The sequence below is a fragment of the Bactrocera dorsalis genome, chromosome 2 (genome assembly GCF_023373825.1).
Source record: "Bactrocera dorsalis isolate Fly_Bdor chromosome 2, ASM2337382v1, whole genome shotgun sequence".
Lineage (NCBI taxonomy): Eukaryota > Metazoa > Arthropoda > Insecta > Diptera > Tephritidae > Bactrocera > Bactrocera dorsalis.
The window spans coordinates 37,767,267-37,792,095 of NC_064304.1; the positions used below are offsets into that span (position 1 = coordinate 37,767,267).

General features: G+C 35.4%; 1 protein-coding gene across 2 annotated transcripts; it reads left to right on the top strand.

Annotated features, from left to right (window-relative positions):
* On the top strand, positions 1-23,651 carry LOC105226399 (GTP-binding protein Di-Ras2). 2 transcript variants are annotated; one of them, XM_011205258.3, is made up of 5 exons: positions 1-506; positions 7,308-7,821; positions 21,296-21,481; positions 21,645-21,815; positions 22,105-23,651. In XM_011205258.3, the coding sequence occupies exons 2-5, from the start codon at positions 7,612-7,614 to the stop codon at positions 22,264-22,266; spliced, it is 729 nt and encodes a 242-aa protein (XP_011203560.1). In that variant the 5' UTR covers positions 1-506; positions 7,308-7,611; the 3' UTR covers positions 22,267-23,651. The 2 variants fall into 2 exon arrangements, with proteins under 2 accessions (XP_011203560.1, XP_011203559.1); XM_011205257.3 differs by having other exon boundaries at positions 1-488.
* The last annotated feature ends 1,178 nt before the right edge of the window (positions 23,652-24,829 follow it).

The window sequence follows — 24,829 nt, forward strand, 5'->3', positions numbered from 1 at the left end:
CACACACTTGCTGCTGGCAATGCCATGCACAAAATCCCCCAATGTATAACAGTTTCGACACAGGTGGGATATTTCATTTGCTCTGCGCCTAAAAACAAACCAATAAATGTGTCAAACAGAGAATGCAATTTCTTGCTGCTTCTTCCCGTTTCGTACGCGTATCGTGTGTGTTGTACTTTTCCTCATCGTCGTTGTTGAAATTAAAAATCTATTGTTTTTAACTCGCATACATTTTTTGTTTTTCGAACGAACACAAAAGCACAAAACAACGAAATTGTTTCTTCCTCGTAATCGCCGACAACGTAAAATCGTTAAATTTCTCGAAAATGTGGCCCAAACGAATTGTGAACAACGAATTTTTCGCCGTGTGTCGGTTGTGAATCTCGGAACAAACGAATAAACGAACAAATCGACAAAAGAAAAATTAATCGAGTCAACTTTTAGGCGTATATACGTCAGCTGAAAGCTGAAATCTACAAGCTGCTAATGTGCGGCATGATAAACAAGTTTGCATATTAATTTAACATATTTTCATATGTTCACAAAAATGCATACACAATGGACACTCGACACATTATTTATAATGTAATTGGTTCATTTCAAATTTCTCTACTAGCAAAAGTCACTCACTAAACACCCACAAAGCATACACGCACACTTATACAGACATATAAACAAACACGCCCGCTTTGGAGCGCAGCAACCGTACAAACCTTGAAAAGCCAAGAAAGTGGTCATAATATGAGAGAAAAGTGCATTAGGCATGGATTCTTTTGTCACCTTCAACTCTCGGTGCGGTGCCAACTTCAAGGGTACAGCGCGTGGCAGCACAACACACACACACACACTCGCATAGTTGCTTAGTTATAGGGGTGGTTCCGGTGATTGCGCTCTGTGCGAAGTGTGACATTTACTAGGTGCATTTCTTCATTACCAACGGCCACGCATTTGCGTGTGTAATTAATACTCCTACTTAAGTCTCATAATCGCGCAGTAACTCTCTAAACCCCCGCATCCAGCACTATCGAACATGCCGCCACCGCCTGGCCTGTCGCAATAGTCCATCGTATGCGTATTTACTTTCTGTGTTCCTCGGCAACGCCAACCAACACCCCACTCACCCAACAAATACATACGAAAAATAAACACATACACACACACTAACGCCCATTCAAAGGCATTTGTATTATTATGGCGATTTGTTTGCGCGTGTGTGTGTATGTATGTGTGTGTGTGTTAAGAGCCAACCTTAACCCACGATTAATGCCACTTTCCTAAGCATTAGGTGCTATAAAGTGGGGTTCTCTGCCCATCACCACTACAACTGTAAAAACAATAACAACGATATTTATCTAACACAAACACCACGCAAAGACACCCGCTATCAGCTGTCATTTCGTGGGAAATCAGTGCAATAAAGTGCTTGTCGTAGTGAGCTTTTAGGAGTAAGGTGAAGCTGAAGCTGAAGCAGCAAAGCAATATTTACAATAAATGTGTTGACAGTCAGAGCACTTTTGCTGGCAGAACTATTGAGCTCGACTTAATAATTAAATAATTTTTTATCAATGCTTTAATGAAAAATAATAATAATCAAAACATTTAGTGCTCAATATAATAATAAAAGCAAATATATTATTGTGAAGAACAAATAATAATAAAGCAGAAAATTTTAAATAAATAACAAAGAAATAAAAATAAAAAAATGTATCTCAAATAAATAAATAAATTAAATAAGAAAATAAATAAATTAATTCAATTATAAATATTTAACTAAGTGTAATACAACAAAATAAAATAAAAAAGAATTTAAAAATTTTATAAAATTAAGAAAATATATAAACTCTAAATAAACCGCTTTTAGTGCATATACATACCAATAACAGAAAGTATATTACTTTAAAATAATAATAATAACAAAAAAATTAGTCGAAAACAAAAACAATAAAACAAGAAAAACATTGAGTTTGGTTGCACTGAGGCTATAATATCCTTCACAAAAGATTCTTTACAAGAACTTAATTTTGTTTGGTCAGCTTGTATGGCAGCTATATGTTATAGTGACTCGATTCAAACAATTTCTTCGGAGAATGCGCTCTTGCTTTGGAAAAAGTCCATTGTCAATTTGGTGAAGCTTTTCATACAAGTACATGTTTTCGATTGTTCAGTTTGTATGGCATATTCAAATACGATTCTTAAATTGGTTAAAAAAAATACAAATAAAATGAAATGAAATTGAGAAAAACAGGATTAAACTGACAAAATAAAATGACTTCAAATTGAAAAATTGAAAAAAAAACTAAAATAAAGTACAAAAAAAAAACTGATATCTTAATTAAAAAAATAAATACATTAAATTAAAAAAAATATAAAAATTTTGATAAATTTGTTTAAAAAGTACAAGAACAAATCTGAAAATACATGAAATTAGCTGTTAATACGGACAACATAAAAAAAATAATAATAAACGAATTATGCCAATAAATAACACGAAAACAAATCAAGCAGAAAGAAAATATACTTCATAATAAAAAAAGTTTTCCATATAAAAGCTTGTTTATTGATCATTCCAGCTAAGGCAGCTATAAGCTCTAGTGGTCCGATCTAAACAACTTCTTCGGAGATTATACCGTTGCCTTGAACAATAATCCATGCTAAATTCCCGTGAATATATCTTGTCGTTTAAAAAGTTTGCTATGCAAGAACTGGAATTTGAGCGGACAGTTTATGCTTTAGTAGTACTATCTGATTTGTTCGGAGACAATAATCTATGTATGTGAAGTTTCGTACAGATAGCTTGTTAAATAAAAAGTTTTCCATACAAAGGCCTCGTTTGGATAGATCAGTTTATATGGCAGCGATATCATATACTAGTCCGATATCGGCAGTTTCGACAAATCTACAGCTTCTTGAAAAGAAATAAACGTGCTCGAAATGATCAGATTAAAATCTTAAAAGTCGCAGCTAGAAGGGAAATAGTGACCCAGCGTTTAGCAGATATACTCGTATGAGGGCTTGGGCAGCAAGCGAAAACTTTGACGCGCGATTTCTCGGTTTTTCATTTTTACGATTTTTCTTAATTGGCGGGCAGGATAGAAAAAAATTGAACGTCATATAGAATTGGGGCAAAGTTTATTATCTTTAGCATTAAAATATTTTCTATTTAAACTAAAAAAACTAAGAAAAGTCAAGTTTGAACATATTTTTAAACAAAATAAAGTAAATTTTTTTGGTCAAAAACCAATTTTTTTTAATTTTTTAAAAATTCTAAAAATTTTACACTTTTTTGGAACTTTTTTAGTTTAATTAGTAGATAAATTATTGATATTGAATTATTGATATCGATAATATGAATCTCTTTGAATTTTTTTGTTTCCGATACACCCTACCCGCCATCCGACAAATGCATGTGCGAGATGCATCGGGCAATCCCTTCCCAAAGGCAGAATATAAAAGATTTCGTATACAAAAAATGTGTGAATGATGTTTAAATATACGAGGGGTGCTATATATATTTCTGGCCTAATAGTGAAAATAGGAATATTTATCAACGAAAATGTTTTTTTTTTTTTTTTTTGGTTGGATTTGGCTCGTCTTGGAAGACCCACACGGTCGATTGCTGTTTTGTTTCGGGCTCATACGAATAGATCCATGATTCGTCACCTGTGACGATCTTATAAACGTCTTTTGAAGCACCGCGATCGTGTTTTTTCAGCATTTCTTTACACCAATCCACACGAGCCTTTTTTTGAGCGATTGTCAAATTGTGCGGGATCTAACGAGAACAAACCCTTTCTACGGCATCGATGTTTTCTGGCACAACGGCTTTTTTTGGACGACCTTCACGGAATTCGTCTTTGAGCGAGCGCGGCCACGATTGAAGTCACAGTGTTTTTCACAGTGCTATAGGATGGTGCTTCATAGCCATACAAAGATTTTAGTTCATCGATGCACTCTTGTCGTGATAATCCACGTCGAAAGTTGTGAAAAATGATCGCACGAAAATGTTCACGAGTTAATTCCATTTTTTGGCCGAGATGAATTTTTTAATTCCCTGTAAATAAAACAATTCACGATTAAATGACAAAACGTTCTGAGTGATGTTATGCTAAAAAATGTCAAACTTTCCAATGGAAATGTCAGATTGCACCTGGCAACACTTAGTGTTGCCTAGTCCAGAAATATATATAGCAGCCTATGTATAACTATAAGCCGTAGAAATTTCGCTTTAATAAATTTTTTCTTTCCTTCCCAAAAAAATCTTCAAAAAAATTCGATTTTTTTAAGCCTCTACAGCAGGCTCCCCCCTTATCGACTCAGCTCGTCACACTCACTTATATATATTTTCAATTGACTCAAAACGTTTTCCGCGGAGCAGTCGTTTGAGTTTGCTGAATAGCATGAAATCACACAGAGCTAAATCAGGCGAATGCGGTGGTTGCGGCACGATATTGGTTAAAAATTTCGCGAAAAACTCACGACGAATCAATGCAGTATGTGACAGCGCATTATCGTGGTACAAAAACCAAAGGTTGTCGGTCTATAGTTCCGGCCTCTTTCTACGAATAGTTTCGCGCAAACGACGCATAACACTCACTCCTTGTTGACAGATTGGCCGGTCGGAAGGAGTTTGGTGTGCACCGCACCTCGATAATCGAAGAAAACTATCAACATAATCCTGCTTTTCGACCTGTTTTGACGTGTTTGTTTCGGCTTCGGCTCACCTTTGCCACGATATTCGGCCGATTAATCATCAGTTTCCGGGCCGTAAGCATAGATTGAAGACTCTTCGTCAGTAATAGAATATTGCATGACATTTTGGAAGTCAGAAAGCATTGTTTCGTTTCGTCGTTAACGCGACGCTGTTTTTCGTAAAAAATTAGTGAATTTGGAGCCTATTGTGCTTTTACTTCTCTGAGGCCCAAATAATATTTCAAAACGTTTTCACTCATCCTTCCGATATTCCAACGATGCCAGTAAGATCTCTGGCTGTTATTCGTCGATTCTCAAAACGTTTTCACTCATCCTTCCGATATTCCAACGATGCCAGTAAGATCTCTGGCTGTTATTCGTCGATTCTCAAGCACAAATTCTTTATTTTAATGACGTGTTGATCAACAGTTGATGTTGATGGCAGTCCTGGACGTGGTTCGCCGTCAACGCGGTCTCGACCCTCTTTGAATAATTTGTGCCCATCAGAAACACTTGCTCGCGACAAATAATTATCACCGAAGACCTTTTCAAATATTCTAAACGTTTTGATTACCGAAATTTGATTCCGCACACAAAATTTAGTGGAATTTTTTTGTTGAATAATTTCATTGATCGTAAAAATCGCTGAATTCACTTTATTTACTTCAGAAAGACAAGCGTATACTAAATACTAATGTCTTTTTTGATGGGACATTTGGCACAGATGTCACCGTCAGTCATATCAATCTAAATATTACGACGAACGCGCTTCCGCGCGAAATTTAAATTAAAAAGTCTTACTATATTTTGCTCACAGTAGAAAAGGTCCGGAAAATAATAGGATTGAGTCGATTTAAAAAAAAATATTGAACCAATAGTTACAATTCTTTAAGAACTTTCAAAATAGGCTCCTTCTGCGTCAATGCAGCGCTGCCAGCGCAATTACCAAGCATTGAAAGCGTCACGGAAGGCATTCTCCGGAATAGCCTTTAGAGAAGAGATGCATACTGCTTGGATCCCCTCTGTCGCCTCAAAATGCTTGCCTTTCATCGACTTTTTCAGGCAAAGAAACAAAAAAGTCCGGGGGGCCACCATTAGGTTATAGGGCGGCTGCGAAAGCGTTGGGATGCCGGCCTTGGTTAGATGTGAGCAGGGGCGTTGTAGTGGTGCAACTTGCAATCGGCTGCGATGTCTTGTCGGACCCGATTGACCCTTCGTTTTAGTCTCTTGAGTACTTTCACGTAAAACTTGGGGTTGACGGTGTGTCAAGGAGGAACACACAAGGTGGATTATGCCTATGACGTCAAAAAAGAGAATGAACATTGTTTTCATTTTGGATTTGCTCATTCTTCCGGTCTTCATCAGCGACTTGTTCATATCAAACGTCTCTGTCGCAGATTTATCGAGTTTCACACAGAATTTAAAAACAAAATTATCACATTAGATAATGGTATCTTGTGTCGGGCGCAAGCACTACTCCATTTTCTTGGCTTCAAAGTTAAATTTGAAAAAATTTTCAAAAATATTTTAAGCTACAAAATAACTAAATTGAGAGTAAGTTATTGAAGAACTGCTGCCAGAAATCTATCTATCTTTGATGGTAGTTAATTTGCTAAATATCTGGAGATTAGAAATATAGTCTTAGTTTAACTTTATTTCTAATTATTTTATTTGAGATGCAAAATAATTGTGAAATCAATGCGAAAAATGCATTTAAAAACCGCATTACATATTAACGGAGATCAATATATCTAATGCAATATTCGCATATGTGACTATAAATACACTATGTAAAACAGTAAGGGGTTGCCAACCACAGCACTCACAAGCTAAACAACTTAATTTGTGATTTCGAACAAACTTGTAATGCAAAACCAAAATTCAAACCCTTGGAGATATGATTAGCAGTTGGCGACACGACCATGCATGAGCATTTGGCAACTGGCATAAGGACTGCGGCGGCAGTGTGTCAGAGAAGCTAGTATCAGTGACAGCGCTGTGGTCGTACACTAGTTGGCTTCGATTGCGGTTGTTGTTGTTGTTGTTGGCAAAGCGTGTCTTCCTACACACAAAACACACACAGTGAGCACGTAACTACTTGTACATACATAGTCGTGCTGGAACACAGGAGCGCAGGCTCGCCAGACCCCACAGCTGGCAGCCGGCTGTGTTGGCTTACAGACACAAACACGAGCACACGTACACACATACACTTTTATGTATATTTATCGTTCGTATTTTGTATGTAATCATGTAAGTGCCAATGTTTCGCCAATTGCATGCGGACACTTTGCGTGAATCCAGAGTGTGGAAGTGAATTAGTGAGACGACCGAACTCACCGAAAGCGCACGACAATCACACGCAATGCTTAAGTGTCCATTGTAAGCGGTGAAGTGTAATCATTTAGCTGATGTGAAGTGAAATAAGCGTAAACACATTGTTTGTAGATAAATATGAATTAATATTTACGAAAATTATGAAAAATATAAAAAATGAGCAATATAAAATATCAACAACAGAGCAACAGTGGCGCAAATAGTGAACAAAGTGTTTCAACAATTATGGAAAAAAATTTCTTTGCAAATAAATTTTTATTTTCATTGTAATTTCTTTTTAGAATTCAAAAGATGGCAAGCGTTAGTTGAAGTGAACAAATTTAAAACGTGTATAAGAACAACAAAAACATAGTCAATAATTTTATTAAAAAGTAATTTAAGTAAATTATTGAAAGCAAACAGTGTTTTATAAAGCAGAAAGAAAGCAAGCAAACGCGGGCGATACTTGCTTTACTTTCACAAAAGCTTTTCGAAATTCCCGTTGTACAACGCCTCAACGCCTTCACCGACACCAACAACTATCGCATTTGGCAAACTACAGCATCGCTAGTCGAATTATTACTCAGCATCTGAGCAGTTGTCACGATGGCCGATAAAGGAGATAAAGGAAAGGAAACCCCCAAAAATACGGAACAAAAGAACCAAGTGACCCGCGCCATGCCCGAACAGAGCAATGACTATCGTGTTGTTGTGTTTGGTGCCGGTGGTGTGGGTAAGAGCTCACTGGTCTTACGTTTTATTAGGGGCACCTTCCGCGAAACGTACATACCGACCATTGAGGACACCTATCGGCAGGTAAATGATTTCCACAACATTTATTTATAACGGTAAAGAGTGCAAAAATATTTATTTTTTTTGAATCTGTGTATTTTTTATTATATTGCACAATATTTATGTTTCAAACACAATATAATTTGTAAATTACACATTGCAGTTCTTACTTAAGGGGTTACGCAAGTTTTAAAATTTCAAAATTTGTTTTTTTTATCTTTTTTTAAATATTATGATATGTCTAGAATATCCAAAGTTTCAAGACAATCTCAATAAAATTTTAGCAAAAAGAAGCTTTGGGAGAGCGGCCCTTTCGACTAGAGCGGCCCGTTACGCCAAGCTTTAATCACGGTCACGATTTCTCAGAGACTAAACAAGCGATCTTATTGAATTTGTTAACAGTAAGAATTGATCTTGTTCATTCTTAAAGTTTTTAAAATAAAATATACGAGTATAGAGTTTCGTAATTAAGATTATCCAATTTTCAATCCCAACGGATCCTTTTTTTCTGCAATGCAGAAATAAATAGAATGTAACTTCTTGACGGCATGGCTCCCACATCGCATCATCATATATACGAGTGGTATGCCTCCCCCAGGCTTACTAAATATAATGGGAGTCTTCGAGTGTGATTTTAATTTGCCATAAGAGGAATTTACTTCTGAACTACGTACTCAGTCCAAAATTTATGAAAGGTGTTGACGATAGTCATATACATTTATATTCAGTTTTGACATTATTTTCGTAAACCTCGGTCTGCAGTTACTTTGTGAGACATCTCTAGAGATCGTTGAGTCGATACATGACAGATTTTGAGGTGCCCTGCTAACTCTGTGATGCAATCAAGATGATTCCCAAGAACTGTTTCTTTAACAATTTCGCATCTTTTACAAAATTCTGCTAAGTAAATTTTACTTGACATATGAATATCAAACTTCACGCGAATATAAGAAAGTTGTACATAATCTAGGAAACACATATTTATCGGTTTGCACGCACAGTTTGGTTAACCGTTTCGATACCATTTATGAAGAATTACTGGTCCCTTTCTTCAAAATAGGACGACTGCCTGTTCTCATTCGTCAAATTTCTTTTTAACGAGTATTTTATTGAAGGCTGGGAACAAGAAAGTGTCGCTGGAAGCAGACGAGGTTAATGTAGCGGATATGGAGGAAAATAAAAATCTTTATTGATTTATGGCCATCAAAAATAATTAAGTCCTTTTTGATGTTTTTTGCTTACCAAGCGACCTATTCGAGACTTACATATGTAGTCAACTATCAGTTGTCAATTCTCGTTCCGCAGAGCCTGAATGACCATAATCAAGCCACGTTTTGGTATCACCATCATTTTTTTCAAAACTTGTGCCAACTATCTGTCAACTCTCGTGATATTATTCACATAGAAACAATCCATCAGGGACAAGTTCTGCAAGCTGTTCTTCAAGACAGGCCGTGTCAAATATTGGAGTGTTATAAAGAATATAACTAAATTAATTTTCCTTGTTGGAGGAAGCTTCCAGTAATTGTCATAGCATACCTTAGCTAAATTAACAAGATTTATTAGAGGGAGGACATCATAAGGCATTTGTATATGATTTCGCTTTTGTCATATAACGTCGTTCCAGACATAATTATGGAGTACGGGCTTTATGAAGCAGGGGTACAACTGGTTTTATCAAAACTTATGGGCTCAAAATTATTATAATTATTTGTATATCCTAAACAGGGAATTTTATTTTTGAAGCAGGAGATACTTTTTCTCCACCGATATCGGATTACAGCATATAGTTGCTATGCAAACTGTACGATAAAAATCAAGTCTTTGTATGGAAAACTTTTTTATTTGGCGGTTACTATCATTTCGTATGCATATCTGTACATTTTTACGCAAATTTTTGATGACCCGGTGTAGGATTTCGGCTGGAATTTTCGCTATACTGCGCTAAATTATGTCTTCGAGCTCCTTGAGCGTTGCTGGTAAATTGGCGTAAACTTTTGACTTCAGAAAAGAGACAGAAAAATCAATCTAGAAATGGACCAACTTTAGAAATTACCGAATCGCCAAACTTTTTCACGCAAAGCGTCCATGTTTAGACGTGAAACATGAGGCGTGGAACCCTTCTTGCTGGAAATAGAAATCGTCCGCATCTATTTCATCATATAAAGGAGAAAAAGTCGATCATCATCGTGTTATAACGCTCGCTGTTGATAGTATTTCCGGCCTCACTTCGAAAGAAATAAGGCCCGATGATGACCGTAAATTTTTAGCGTTTTCTGAACCACACGAGGATTTGACTCACCTCAATAGTGATAAATTTATTTCTTAATGAAGCCATTAAGCCTGAAACGGACCCCATCTGAGAAGATGATTTTTCAAAAATACTTTAAATTTCGAATTTCACCCAAAAGACCTTTAATTATTTACTTTTGAACATTGAATGCTTAAACTGCAAATGTTTAAATTTCTAATTAAGCCCAACAAAACCTTTTCTCTAAAGGGAGCGACTTTTTCACAACTCTTCTTCTTTACTGGTTATAGCCGAGTTAACAACAACGCTCCAGTCCTTTCTTCTTTGCGAAATTTTGACGCCAATTCGAGATATCAAGTGCAGCCAGGTCCTTCTCCACCGAGTTCTTCAACGGAGTGATGGTCTTCCTATTCCTCTGAATCGAAAACCTTAAAAGCTGGAGTGTTCTCTTCCATCCGACAACATGACCTAGACAGCGCAGTCGCTGTCTCTTGGTTTGCTGAAGTATGTCAATGTCGACGTATATTTCGTACAGATTATCCTTCCATCAAATGCGATATTCGCCATGGCTAATGCGCAATAGACCATAAATCTGCCGCCAAACTTTTTTCTCGAGCACTCTTAACGACGACTCATCAGATGATAGCGCTATCCATGCCTCCGCACACTATAGCAAGACGGGAATGATGAGGGGCTTGTAGAGTTTGGTCTTTGCTCGTCGAAAGTGGACTTCACTTCTCAATTGCCTCAGTCCGAAGTAGCACCTGTTGGCAAGAGTGATTCTGCGTTGGATTTCGAGGTTGACATTATAGTTGCTGTTAATAGTGGTTCCAAGACAGACGAAATTATTTACGACTTCGAAGTTTTGAGTATCAACCGTGACATGGGAGCCAATTCGCGAGTGCGACAACTGTTTGTTTGATAACAGGAGATATTTCATCTTGCCCTCGTCCAATAAGTTAAAGAAGACACATAATAAGGAGACATATCAGTTATCAGTTGATAAACAAGTATACGTGCTACTGTTATCAAATTGAAAAGTGAATTTTGTCCATTTCATCTCCTTTAAAGTAATCCCCTCCAGCTGCAATACACTTATGCCAACGAATTTTCCAGTCATCACAGCGCTTGGAAAAATCGTCCATCGTGATGGCCATCGAAGCCTTCTTCGATTCAGATTTTTTATCCTCAATTGAGTCGAAACGCTGACCTCGGAGTGATCAATATTTTGAGGTGTAATTTAGCATAGATGTTACTAACAGTACTATCAACTTACAGAAAAAAGTTACCGATTCGAAAAACACTCGAAGTATAAATTAAAAATTCACCTTTCAATTTTATCACATGTCTCCATATAAATCAGTATATAACTATCGATGCCTGTGCACAAATCTTGAGTGAAAACACTGAGCTTCAACAAGTTGTTTATTTAATTCTTTGTTTTGCTGATTGACTGCCATTTACTCACACACACACACACACTGCTACAATGGCACACAAGCAAGCAAAGCTATGAAACACGCAGCGTTTAACACTCGAATCGATTATCTTCTTTAACGGTGAAATATGGCAACCGCATGACTGTATACAGTTATATACATATGTATTAACATAAATACATACATACATATGAACATGTATGTATATAGCGTGATATTGAGTGGGAACCGTCAGCCTGGCTCCGAATTGTTCGGTTATAAATAAGCCAGTACACGCAACGTGCACGCATAGAATTTAATTTAAACCATTTTAATAGGTGCAATCATGCATACGTTTACATGCGGCGCGAAAGAAATATCTCCACACATTAAATATATGTGTTTAAGTGATGACAGTAGACGCTTGTGCAAGGAAATTGAGATTTTCGAAAATATTATTGTTGTAAAATGATATGCATACATATGGTTGTTGGTTCCAGTCGCGTTGTTTGATATTAAAAAAAAAACTTTCAAATCGAATTATGCTTACGGAATAAGAAAAAGAAGATCTTTTACGGAGACCTTTACCTTAATTTTGATCGATCAGTTTGTATGGCACTTATACGCTACAGTGGACGATTCGAATGTATTCAGAGAATATAGCGTTGCCATATCACAAGCATTTGATTTTGATCGGTCATCTTCTATGGCAGCTATATTTTATAATGAGATCAATGGTCGGCGGCTCTGACAAATGAGCAGTTTCTTGGGGAGAAAGAGTCGCCAACCGATATTCCAGATCGATATCTTAAAAACTAAGAAACTTGTTCACGTATACACCCTTATAAAATAATTATGCATTTCGCAGTGGGAAAAAGTACCCGGAAATTGAAAATAAAACTCAAAATATTTAATTATTCATCACTATTTATTTTGATTTTGTCGCCTTAAAAATAGTTCCCACCAGTTGTTTTAAACTTATGTTAACGAAAAACTTTTCATTAGCACTTTTTGGGATGGCCTTCAGCTCCTTCTTCGATCGACTGAAAACGGGTTCCATTCCAATAATTGTTGACTTGTTTGCTTGTCAAACTCATAAATCTGTAAACTTTAAAATCAGAATTCGCATGATCAAGCATGTTCAAAGAGACCTGTTTACGGTATTCTTTTTGAAATATGAGGTTTACCGGTACGAGTCGAGCAAGAACGCGTTTTATACTCAAATTATACACTAAAATCATTTGAACGGACTCACGCGAGATGTCGAGCTCTCTTGCCATCTCTCTAACACTTTCCTGATGATTTTCAAGCACCATAACCTTTACTTCATCCTTTTAATATTATCATCAGTTGAAGAGACCGAAAGTCGTCCAGATCGAGGCATGTCTTCAACGATCTCTCGAGCGTCTTTGAAGGCTTTGTAGTACTCGTAGGCTTTTGTTTTTGATAGAACTGCATCACCGTAAACCTTTACCAACATTTGCAATGATCCCGCACACGGAATTTGGTTAAAAATACAAAATTTGAGACAATTTCTTTGTTCGATATTTTTATCCAATGTACAAATTGCAACGCTCTACTTAGGTGTACCGACTTAAGCAGGTGCTGTAAACAAACTGGTTGACAGATCGCGCTCGTATTCGGCATAGTAATTAAAAACAGTCCTACCAACTTTACCCGAAGAATTTAATTACAATTTCTGGCTGCTTTTTGTCACATTGTACTAACGTCATGCCACTAATTTATATACCTAAATACTTTATAAGGTCTCCGAAGTTTCTTTTTGAGTTTTACCAACTTCATGATACACCTTATCTTCCCTGTTTGAGGTATAAAAACCATCGACTTTGAGATTTGAGATAATTTTATTTTATGTTTAAAAATTATCAAGTGGTTGGCTAATTAGTCACAGAAAAATTTTCTCTCGAGTGGAATAGGGATACTTAAGAAAGATTTCTTGCTTTGAGCAAATGCTTCGAAAATAGTTTGTACTTTGCTCTTTGATTAAATATTATATGAATATACATATATTTTGGGGAATCAAACCAAGAGATGAAGGTAGGTGGTCAGAAAATGCTCCCTATTTTTAATAGCAGACTGTTGGACGGACCTTAGCTTAAGCACTTTGGATGGTGATACGAAACTTATGAATACATATGAAAGCTATCCATAAAAAATTGGCAAACAATTTTAACTATCGCTAAGAATTATTTTTGTAAAGTGAAACGCAAGATTTATTTTTATCCCAAGTGTTACTTCGACTTAATATATATCAGTTCTTACTTATTTGATATATTTTTTCTCAGTATTGCCAAATGATTAAATATAAAGACAGTCTTCTTGAATTTTAGGGTAGTATCATCTTATGCATTTCTTACTTTTGAATTGTTTTATTTTATGTTATATTATAAACTCACCTGACTTTCGTTAAGTATTTTGTTTTTAATAATAGTTGCTTGTATCGCGGTTGTGCTGTACTCACACGAATATACCTACACACAAAACTATCTACAAATGAGCATAATAGACTCGTCAACACATTATTCATAGATCTGCGTAGGTGAAGCTTTTGTGCGACATAAAAGCAGCACCCAGTAAGCCACAAACAGTGAGACAGCGAGCGAAAATAGAGGAGCCGTATGGATTTTCAATGAGTAATATGAAATTTTGGACGATTTGATTTGCCATAAACACGAATGGTCTAAGATGAATCAAAAATTGTTATTAATCGCACAGTTTTAATTAAAAAGGCGTAGTCATTATCTGACGAAAGTAGAAATTGGTAGTATTCATCATACAATTCAATTATTTAAGTAAAGTTCTCATTTAATCAATTTCTTTTGAATAAGTAATGGCAGAATGATTGAGAAATGTATTAAAACCAAAGTTTTGAAAACTATACTTTTTATTTCAATATTTTTGTTTTAATGGTTATTTACTAATTATACCCTAAAAAAGGTATATTAAATATGCCACGAGTTTTGCCATATCCGCCAATTTGTCTTTTGTATATACGTGAACTGGTCCATCAGTTTTTTAGATATCGATCTGAAATTTTCTAAACGTTTTTTCTCAACAAGTAGGTGCCCATTTTTCGTAACAGCCGATATCGAAACACTACAGCATATAGCTGGTATACAAAATGAACGATCGGAATCAAGTGCTTGTAGGGAAAAGCTTTTTATTTGACAAGATACCTTCACCAGAATTTGGCATTAATTATTTCCAAAAATAATAGTACATCTCCAAAGAATTTGTTTGATCGGTCTATCATTGCATATAGCTGCCTTACAAACTGATCGATTCAAATCAAGTTCTATATGAAATTTCGTTTTTATTTAAGAAGGGTATTCTAGCTTCGGTGTAAACGAAGTCAATATTTTATTTTGTTATTCTTTTTTTCAGTTTATTTGCGACACATCGCTGCTTTAAATGGTATTAGTGAATTTACTGTAAACAAACAAATAAACACACTTACGCATGTTGTTGAAGTGACCTGTAGGCTTCGATTTGGTTTATTTTTAGCGAACATAAATATTTTGGAACTCTTCGGTTTCTATTTAAAGCGAATATTTATTTTTAATTTGTATGCAATATTACAATCACTTGGAGTGAAATGTGACTGTTTGTTTAATTAAGCACTTTTGAGAGGAAAATAATTAGGTTTGTGCCCAAATGACACTAAATATAGAGCTTGTAATTGCTCATGTGAAATGAAATAGAATAATATTACAAACTAATTAGTTGAAAATAAATATGCTTTATTTATAATTGCACATATCAATGCAATACATTCAAAGAGGTTACAAAATTTACGCTGAACATTAAACCGGAAATTCGTTTATAAAAAACACATATTTTGGTTAGGTTAACCTGGTAGGCCAATAAGCCACGCATAGACCAGTTAGGTCCCTTGAGGTACCAGATGGAGTTCAGTTACTAGGTTTATGAGCAGTAGTCATCTTTTAGAATGCCTGCGATTGACGCGAATTTTAAGAGACTCTGTGGCCGCACTATCGATACCTCCTCCAGTCATACCGTGGGGCCTCCAGAAGCTTACAGCGTAACCTTGCCAATGCGGGACAAGTGCACAAGAGATGCTCCATTGATTCTCTGCTGCCGTGCTCTAGGCATTTCTTCCAGTTTTCTCGATCTGTCAGCCCCATTCTACAGGCATGTGTTGCCACCAGACAGTGACCAGTTAGTATTTCGATCATATCCCAGTCTCTTCTATCGATTGCCAATAGGACTTTTGTATATAATACTTCCGATCGACCGTTTGCACATGACTTTTGCAGTTTTGCACCCATGGGGCTCGTTCCATCGGGTTTTGATTTTCTTTACCATTCTTCTGTCTAGACAGCTCTTCTCAATGTTGATCACGTTTTCGGATGTTAGCCGTACACTATTCTTGGCAATCTCGTCCACTATTTCATTGGCCTTGATGCCTTTGTGGTCTGGAACCCAGTAGAAGATAAGTTGATGTCTTCTGGCAACACTTTCTGCTGCCGCCTTACTACCCAAAACACTTTCGGCCGATATTCGATAAGAGGTTTTGATTGCTGCTTAGCTGTCTACGTAGATGTTCACTCTGGAATTGCGTGCAGGTTTATTAGAAGTTAGTTTCGCGGCTTTTGCACTAACAAAAAAATCAGCTTAGAATATAATGCAGTGGTCTGGCAACTTAAAAGGTTGTCTTATGAATAATTCTGGACAGCATATTCCCGCACCAACAGCATCGTCCATTTTCAAGCCATCCATATAGATGTTTAGAGTGCTGCGTATGTATTGGCAGAAGCCAACTATTTCTATGTTTATTTTGAACAGTCCTTCTCAGTTGAAAAGTGGGATCATGTGGTCGGTGTTTGCCCAAGCTCCATTACTTATTCCAAGTATACATATGTACATATATGTGCCCAAAGATTCTATATGTAAATTTTTCTGCAGCCATTAGTCGTCACGCCGATTTTGCTGCGCAGTTTTCAGCGAAGAGGTCTGTAGGTGAGAGGTTTCTTACCAGTTCAATAGCCGCCATTGGAGTTGTTCTTAAAGCTCCTGTTAAGCACAATGCAGCGAACCTTTAGACCTCTTCCAATGGCTTCCGGTAGGTGGATTTCGTATGCCTGTCTACCATACTATTGCACCGTGGAACTGATCTTACAATAGCTGTGTAGCACCAGTGCATGAGAGAGGGAGAGAGCCTCCAGGTTCTGCCGAGCATCTGCCTACACGCATATAAAGCATTGCTAGCTTTCCTTACTCTTTCTTCCACGTTGTGCTTCCACAGCAGTTTGCTGTCTAAGACTACCCCAAGGCAAACGCATGTCTACTCCCTGATATATTTTTGTTCAAAAAAATACTACATAAAGATGTTTTTCAAACTTATAAAAACCGCTCTAAATAATGAAAATATTGCCGCTGCTCAAGCAAATGTTGCTGAAGACCGCAATTTGTCAATTCCAAGCCCTTCTAAAGAATTGAGACTATCTCAAACCACAACCTAGCATATTTTGAGAAATGATTTGCGCTTGCATCCATATAAAATTGTTACTTACTCAAGAACTGAAGCCATTGAACCACCGTACACATCCTGAATTTGCTAATTTTGCCTTGGAACAACTTCAAAACGATAACGATTTTTTAAGAAAATCATATTCTCCGATGAGGTTCACTTTCACCTGAGTGGTGCGGTAAATTAATAAAACTATCAATTCTGGTGCACAGAAAATTCACAAATTATTCATGAGCAACCATTACATTCACCTAAATTGACAGTTTGGTGTGGTTTTTGGTCTGATAAATCATTGGTTCGTACTTCTTTCGAAATAAAGCTGGTATCTTGTAGATCGATGCCAACCCATTTTTATGGCTGCATTTGGAAGAAGTTGATCTTGACAAAATCTGGTGCCACACAAACACGTACAGCAGCCTAAATATAGCGACAAAAGTTTGAAGATTCGATTATTTCAAGCAATTGTGACATTGAATAGCCTCCAAGGAGTTGTGTTTTCACACCATTAGACTACTTGTGATGTTATTTGAAGTCATTGGTCCTTAGCAATAAACCAGATTCTCTTCAAGCTTTAGAAGTCAATATTGAAAGAGCTACAAGTATTCATGAAAAAGTACACAAAATTTGGATAACTGCCATTAGAGATGCCGATAGCATTTTAGTTTATTAGAGAAATTATTGTATCCTTGGAAAAAATACATTTAAGTGATCAGGATGACGAAACGAGTTGAAATTTGCCCGACCGTCCGTCGGTCTGTGCAAGCGGTAAATGGAGTAATAATGAAGATATGGGAATAAAACTTTGTACACGTATTTCTTGACACTAAGAGTTAGTACTGCTCACCATTAAAATCTATATAGTGTTATAACTAAGAGATGTAGTATATCATATGATAACCGCGTCCACTCCCCATGCACCAGTTTTGTCGAAAATTGTACTAAAGTAAGTCAATAACTAAATGCGTCAGAGCCATGAAATTCTACATACAAGATGGCATAAGAGATCTTTATGCGAACAGGTGTCAAAATTGAACGATGGGCATAACACCGCCCGCATTTAGGTGAAATCACATATCTCCGGACCTACTTGACCAATTTCAACCAATCATGTTTGGTACATAGTAATCAAGAACCAATGAAAACAACTAGATTAAACTTTTGCGCAAAAAATGCCCAGCTGAAACGACATCTTACATCTACTAATGGCTGAATTATAACTCTAAAGCATGGCTATGGCTGACTTTTAGAGAAAATAGCAGTCAATAGCGAGATAATAATAATTTATTCTGATGCTGGAAATCGATAATATACATATACTATACTTAGTCCCCATATACCTATTATAAGGACTTCAGACTCTCGATTGGCTTTATGTATATCGGTCAATTAAATGACCATAAAATATTGAATATGTATATTATAATTTCATGCCGAAAATGTAATAAATCGGTAAATGAACTACCCCGACTCCGATATACTCAAAGTATCTTAATTTTTGTTACTCTAGCAGGCGTAATGCCGAATATGCCAGTGAGTGAGTTACCGGGTTGTTTAATAAGTTTTGTCGTTTGATAAGAAAAACACAATTTTATGATTCAAAATACACTTTATTATTCAGTATAATCTCCCTGAACAATAATACACTTGCTCCGACGATCCTCCAATCTGTGGATCCAGAAGTGAGAATCCAGAAAATTAAAAATGATGTTTTTTCTTGCTGATAGAGCCAAGTCTCATCTATACTGATGAAACGACGCATAAAATCCATTTTATCCGTTTTAAAACGCTCCAAATGTTACTAGGAAAGTCATATTCCAATGTGTTTTTGTTCCACAGCTTCCTAAAACCCAAAATTTCACTTAAAATATGGCTGAACACTGCCTTATGAGATTTGTAGAGCCTCTACTAAATCTCTCTCAGTTAATCGACGATCTTCCAAACCCATATCCTGTATTTTCGCTATGATTTCTGGTATTCAGGTGTCAGAATAGAACGGTAGCATAACACCGCCCACATTTAGGTGAAAGAAGAATTCGTCCTAGTCCTTAAGAATTGTATTTCAAAGACCTGTGTAAAATTTCATGAAGATCGGTTAATTAGTTCTCGAGAAATCTTGCATCTTCAAACTTCAAAAACACAGTTTCGAGAAAAAGTTAGTTTAGCTAACCTCGAGGCCACAAGTTCTCAAGGCTGTATCTCCAAAACTATTACTCGGATCAACTTTTGAAAATTTAGGATAATTTCTAGAGATGTTGTAGAATTTAATTAGACAATAAAAAAATTAAATTTTTTGAAACCCGTAAACCCATGTAACACCTTAATAACAAAACGATATTTTGACTTTTTAATTTTCGATTGAAAATTAGGCTCCGATATAAAGTCCAAATAAGGGGTAACAATAAAAAAAAACAAAAACTCGATTATATAAAATTTTCTTTTAAGTTTGAGTATACCTTTTATTACCTACAACTTTGCCATTTAATATTTTTATACTCTCGCAACAAAGTTGCTAAGGAGAGTATTATAGTTTTGTTCACATAACGGTTGTTTGTAAGACCTAAAACTAAAAGAGTCAGATATGGGGTTATATATACCAAAGTGATCAGGGTGACGAGTAGAGTTGAAATCCGGATGTCTGTCTGTCCGTCCGCCCGTGCAAGCTGTAACTTGAGTAAAAATTGAGATATCATGATGAAACTTGGTATTTCTTGGTTCCATAAGAAGGTTAAGTTCGAAGATGGGCAAAATCGTAATTTTGTTGGAAAATTACGCGTGGCCCCGCCCCCTACTAAGGTTTTTGTTCATATCGCGGAAGCTACTATAGATATGTCAACCAAACTCTATATAGTCGTTTCCTTCAGGCATTTCCATATACAGTTCAAAAATGGAAGAAATCGAATAATAACCACGCCCACCTCCCATACAAAGGTTATGTTGAAAATCACTAAAAGTGCGTTAACTGACTAACAAAAAACGTCAGAAACACTAAATTTTACGGAAGAAATGGCAGAAGGAAGCTGCACCCAAATTGAAAATGGGCGTGGCGTCACCCACGTATGGACCAAAAACCATATCTCAGGAACTACTATACCGATTTCAATGAAATTCGGTATATAATATTTTCTTAACACCCTGATAACATGTACGAAATATGGGCGAAATAGGTTCACAACCATGCCTTTTTCCAATATAACGCTATTTTGAATTCCATCTGATGCATTCCCTGTATAATATATACATTAGGAACAAATAATGATAGCGGAATAAAACTTTACACAAATGCGGTATTTGAGCTGAGGTATCCCTTGTGGAAAAATTGTCGTGATCGGACTATAACTTTTCAAGGTCCCTGATATCGAACACGAAGAACTCAGTGCCTAACCTAACCTAATTTTTACCGAAAATATCCGTAAATCTCTCAGAATTTAATTCTAATTAATTTTACTGCAAAATAAAAAAATATGTAAATGACGGATAATGAAATCTCGATTATCACTTTATCCTGCGAGAGTATAAAATGTTTGGTGACACCCGAACTTAGCCCTTCCTTACTTGTTCCGGAAATGTTTTTCCGGAAATCGAGATATTTCACTCTTAAAAATTTAACCACCCGATTTCAAACCTCCTATAAATAATTTTTCCTTTCATTGTTGTGATAGTCTTTTCTTTAGCCAATAATTTTAATTTAGTATTATAATTTCTTTTTCAAAATTTATCGATACTGATCTAATATTTTTTATTAAATTCTTATTTTTGAAATTAACATAAAAGTAAAAATTTGGACTCTTAGTCCAATTTGGTCACTATTCTTTGGCATCAATACCTTGTTCTTTCTTAGCAACATAAATTTTTTGGCATTGTATTATTATTGGCCTCTGAAAGCAAATCCATGAATGTGCATGGCGTATAAGTAACTTTCAGGCACATCGCAGACACCGTGGCGTATAAGTGATATAAATCACAATTCGCTCTTATAGGTCAGTCAATAACAATGCAAATGCTCAATGGAGCAAATTAAGAATTCAAGTGTATTGCATTCATTTCAGTCATTCTTTCGGATAGCTGCAAAGCTTATTTAAATGACTCTATCGACGGATGACTAATGCTCATCCATTTATATTATATTCGACATTTATACTGCACTCACTTTATCTACATATATACATATAATTAAAAATGCATGAGTTCAGATAAAATACACATTTGCGACATTTTACAATTATAGCGCTAAGATATTGAGCTTAAATTATTTTCGAATAAAAAAAAAACAAGTTCTCAATTACCATTTCGCTCATGCTCACAACTCATTTCCATCAGGTGATTAGTTGCAATAAAAATATTTGCACACTGCAAATAACGGACACAACAGGCTCACACCAATTTCCGGCTATGCAAAGACTGTCGATAACCAAGGGTCATGCGTTCATATTGGTCTACTCGGTGTGCTCCAAGCAGAGTTTAGAGGAGCTGCGACCAATTTGGCAGAATATAAAAGACCTTAAGGTAATTGCCAATAATTGCTACTTTAATTAAGTGCGTCAACCCTGTTATGTACATACATATACAAGTATATATGTATGTGCGTGTGTGTATGTGTAATGCAAATAGCTAATGTCATTTGCGCTAACTTAAAATTTCTCATTTCCAAAATTTTATCCACGCAAAGGGGCCGGACGTAGTCAATATACCGGTGATGTTGGTGGGCAATAAGAACGATGAAAGCACTGAGCTACGTGAGGTGACACAAGCCGAGGGCCAGGCACAGGCCACCGCCTGGGGCATATCGTTTATGGAGACATCGGCCAAAACCAATCACAACGTCACCGAATTATTTCAGGTAAGTGCCAAATGGCAAAATGAATGCGTGGAAATATGTGAACAAAGTGTTGTTGTCGGCAGCACCGGCACACCGGATGTCTGTATATACATGCACACATACGAGTAGGTATGTTCGAGTGTGTGAGCGCATGCTATTAGCGTTGCGTGCGTATGTTTTCGGCAATATTGAAAATGAAATTATGCTAATTTGGTCGAAAGACATTATGACACGTGTGTACTTACCCAAACCGTTTCATATATATTCGCCTATATATAATTGTTTGTGTGTATATATTCGTACTATGTAGGAACTGCTCAACATGGAAAAGTCGCGCATAGTGTCGCTGCAGTTGGATGTCAAAAAGCATAAGAAGCAGAAGAAGGAGAAGAAGGTCAAAGAGAGTAATGGTGCTATACCGGAAAACGGCGAGGGAGCAGCCGGTGCCAAGGAGAAATGTCAACTCATGTAAGGCTGTCAGCGTGTAGCGCAAAGGCTTAACGCGTCAACTGCGCTTAACAGAGGTAACGGTGTTGTCGGAGTTAGTGAATGAATGGCCGCGTTGAAAGCCCAACTTGCGCCTTACCGAAAATGAAATGAATGTTGGTAAAAGCGCCAGCGGCACTCGGGCAAGCTTGTTGACAATTATACTCGTTTTGAATTCACTTCAAATTAGCTTTAAAAAGAAAACAATTTTAACTTATACTCAAATGTTACATATTTTAGCTATTTATTTATATTTAATAGTAATTTAGGCTAATCAAGTGCATATTACACAATTATTTAAGCATAATAGGTGTATATACCTATATAAATATATACACATTATATATTATATATATTGCATATAGCTGCATGTAGAGTGCATTTGTAAATTTTCATATATGTTGTTAAGATTTATTAGAGCGTACCAAAGAGATTTTCAGGGGCCATTTCATAATTACATAGAAATACAAAAACAATTTTTGCACATCGAGTGTTGATGCAAGTGCGTGTAAAGAAAAAATGTGTGAAAAATGCATTGATAGCCATATGTACTTGCAGAGAAGTTTGCTAGAAAGTTCATAAATATTTTTATTTTTCAAAGAAAGCTCTCAATGCGCCAAGAAACTAAAATAAATATATAGCGTAATTTCATCGAGTCTTTAGTGCAGAGCGCAAGATCGCAAAGATTTTGAATTCTGATTTCTCCAGCATAGAAATTAACACTTTAAATAATTTTTAAAAATATTATTATTTTTTAGATAACATTTAAAAAAAAAGTTTACAAATATTACTTTTTTTTAGATGTAATTTTTCCGAAAATTAAAAACAATATAATAGTGCCAATCGACTGCCGTGAACTGTAAAGCTTTCAAATCAATAGTCGAGGCTATTTTTCTTCAAATTTAATTTCTAAAATGAAAATGGACCGCCTTACAGCCAAAAAAACAACAATTTCTTTTACAAAGGTACTGAAAAACTAGGCCATGAATTTAAATCCACTTGAATAATATTTATGTGGAGCCATATCCAAGATTTAAGTAAAGATTATTCTAAATTTTTCTAAATATTTAAATTTATTTAATATAAATATAAATATTTTATTCAACAATTAAATTTCAAAAATTTTTTTTTTTTAATATTTTATTTAACAATTAATACATTTTTATATCAAGAAAATCATGCAATTAATATTTTTGTTCCACAAGTTCATATTCTTATTTTTTAAGGCATACCTTTAGGCGAGCATAAACGTGAAAGAGATGTTTGATCAGTCATCCGTCTATTTCTGCCCTTTTCTTTCTGCGAGATTTAAGAAGAGTTTCTCCTATGATTTCCAAAATGTTTAAAAACAATACATATATAATGTGATGACTAATACTTACATTAACACGTTATGGTACCAAGAAATATGTAAAACTATATTTTTGTTCCACAAGTTCATATTATTATACAGGACGAGGATAAACATGAAAGAGATATTTGCTCAGTCATCCGCCTATTTCTCCCCTTTTCTCTCCTTTTGTGAGATTTAGGAAGAGTTTCTTTTTTGGTTTTCAGAATATTTAAAACGAATTTAAAGAGAATTTCTTCTGAGGTTTTTTACATATTTTTCAAAAATACTTAATTAATTTAATTATTAATATTTATATATTTAATTTAATAATTAATACTTACATCAATACATTACTATACCAAAAAAAAATTTGTTCCACAAGTTCACTTTTTTCACAGCACCTCTTATTAGTTAAGCATTTTAATGCATACTTATAGGCGTGTGACATTTTTATGAAATAAACCTGAAAGAGTTATTTAGTCAGTTGCTCTCTCTTTCTTACTTTATTTATACGTAATCAAGTAAATAATATAGTTTAATCCAAACGCTATAAGCTTTTCGGTTTTAATAACGTAATCGTGCGCCATTTTTCCTACTTGATACTCAAAAAAAATTTACTAACTCTATTATTTTGCAAGAGAATGCCATATTTCTTAGATTTACTACACGTGCTTGACGCTGTATTCAAAATTGGACTAAGTGGTTTGTTTTTAAGAAAAGTTTTAACTTCTGAGAAAGCTGTAAATTAGCTACAAATATTTACGCGTGTCTATGTATAGTTTGGAAAAAGTTTAAAAAATGTTCTCCAATTATAATGTAACTTTTAAACAAAGCTTAAATATTGATAAATATGATTTCTTAGTAATTTAACTTTTGACTTAAAATTCATCGAAGAACTCACTAACATCAAGACACACACACACACACTTATATACATACATATCAAAATATGCTGTACTTTTTTCTTCGTCAAATCCTAACTATTGTTTAACTCAAGTCGTTTGAAAATTTCATAAAACAATAAAATTTCAATAAAATATCGCTGAAAATACTAGACAACATACAAACAAACTTACTTATATAAATTTGTATATATTCGTATGTAATGCATTCACATACATACATATATAGTGTGTTGCAGCTGTTTAAACAAAAGAGAAAGATTGATAATTAAATTAAATTTAAAAAAATATTTCTTGCGATCTTTGAACAAAAT

What these genes read in the sequence shown, in the direction of transcription:
- LOC105226399 (XM_011205258.3), top strand. Translation starts at nt 7,612, where the DNA reads ATGGCCGATAAAGGAGATAAAGGAAAGGAAACCCCCAAAAATACGGAA. An exon ending in TTGAGGACACCTATCGGCAG is followed by an intron (nt 7,822 to 21,295) that starts GTAAATGATTTC and finishes CATTTCCATCAG; the next exon opens with GTGATTAGTTGCAATAAAAA. An exon ending in AGAATATAAAAGACCTTAAG is followed by an intron (nt 21,482 to 21,644) that starts GTAATTGCCAAT and finishes ATCCACGCAAAG; the next exon opens with GGGCCGGACGTAGTCAATAT.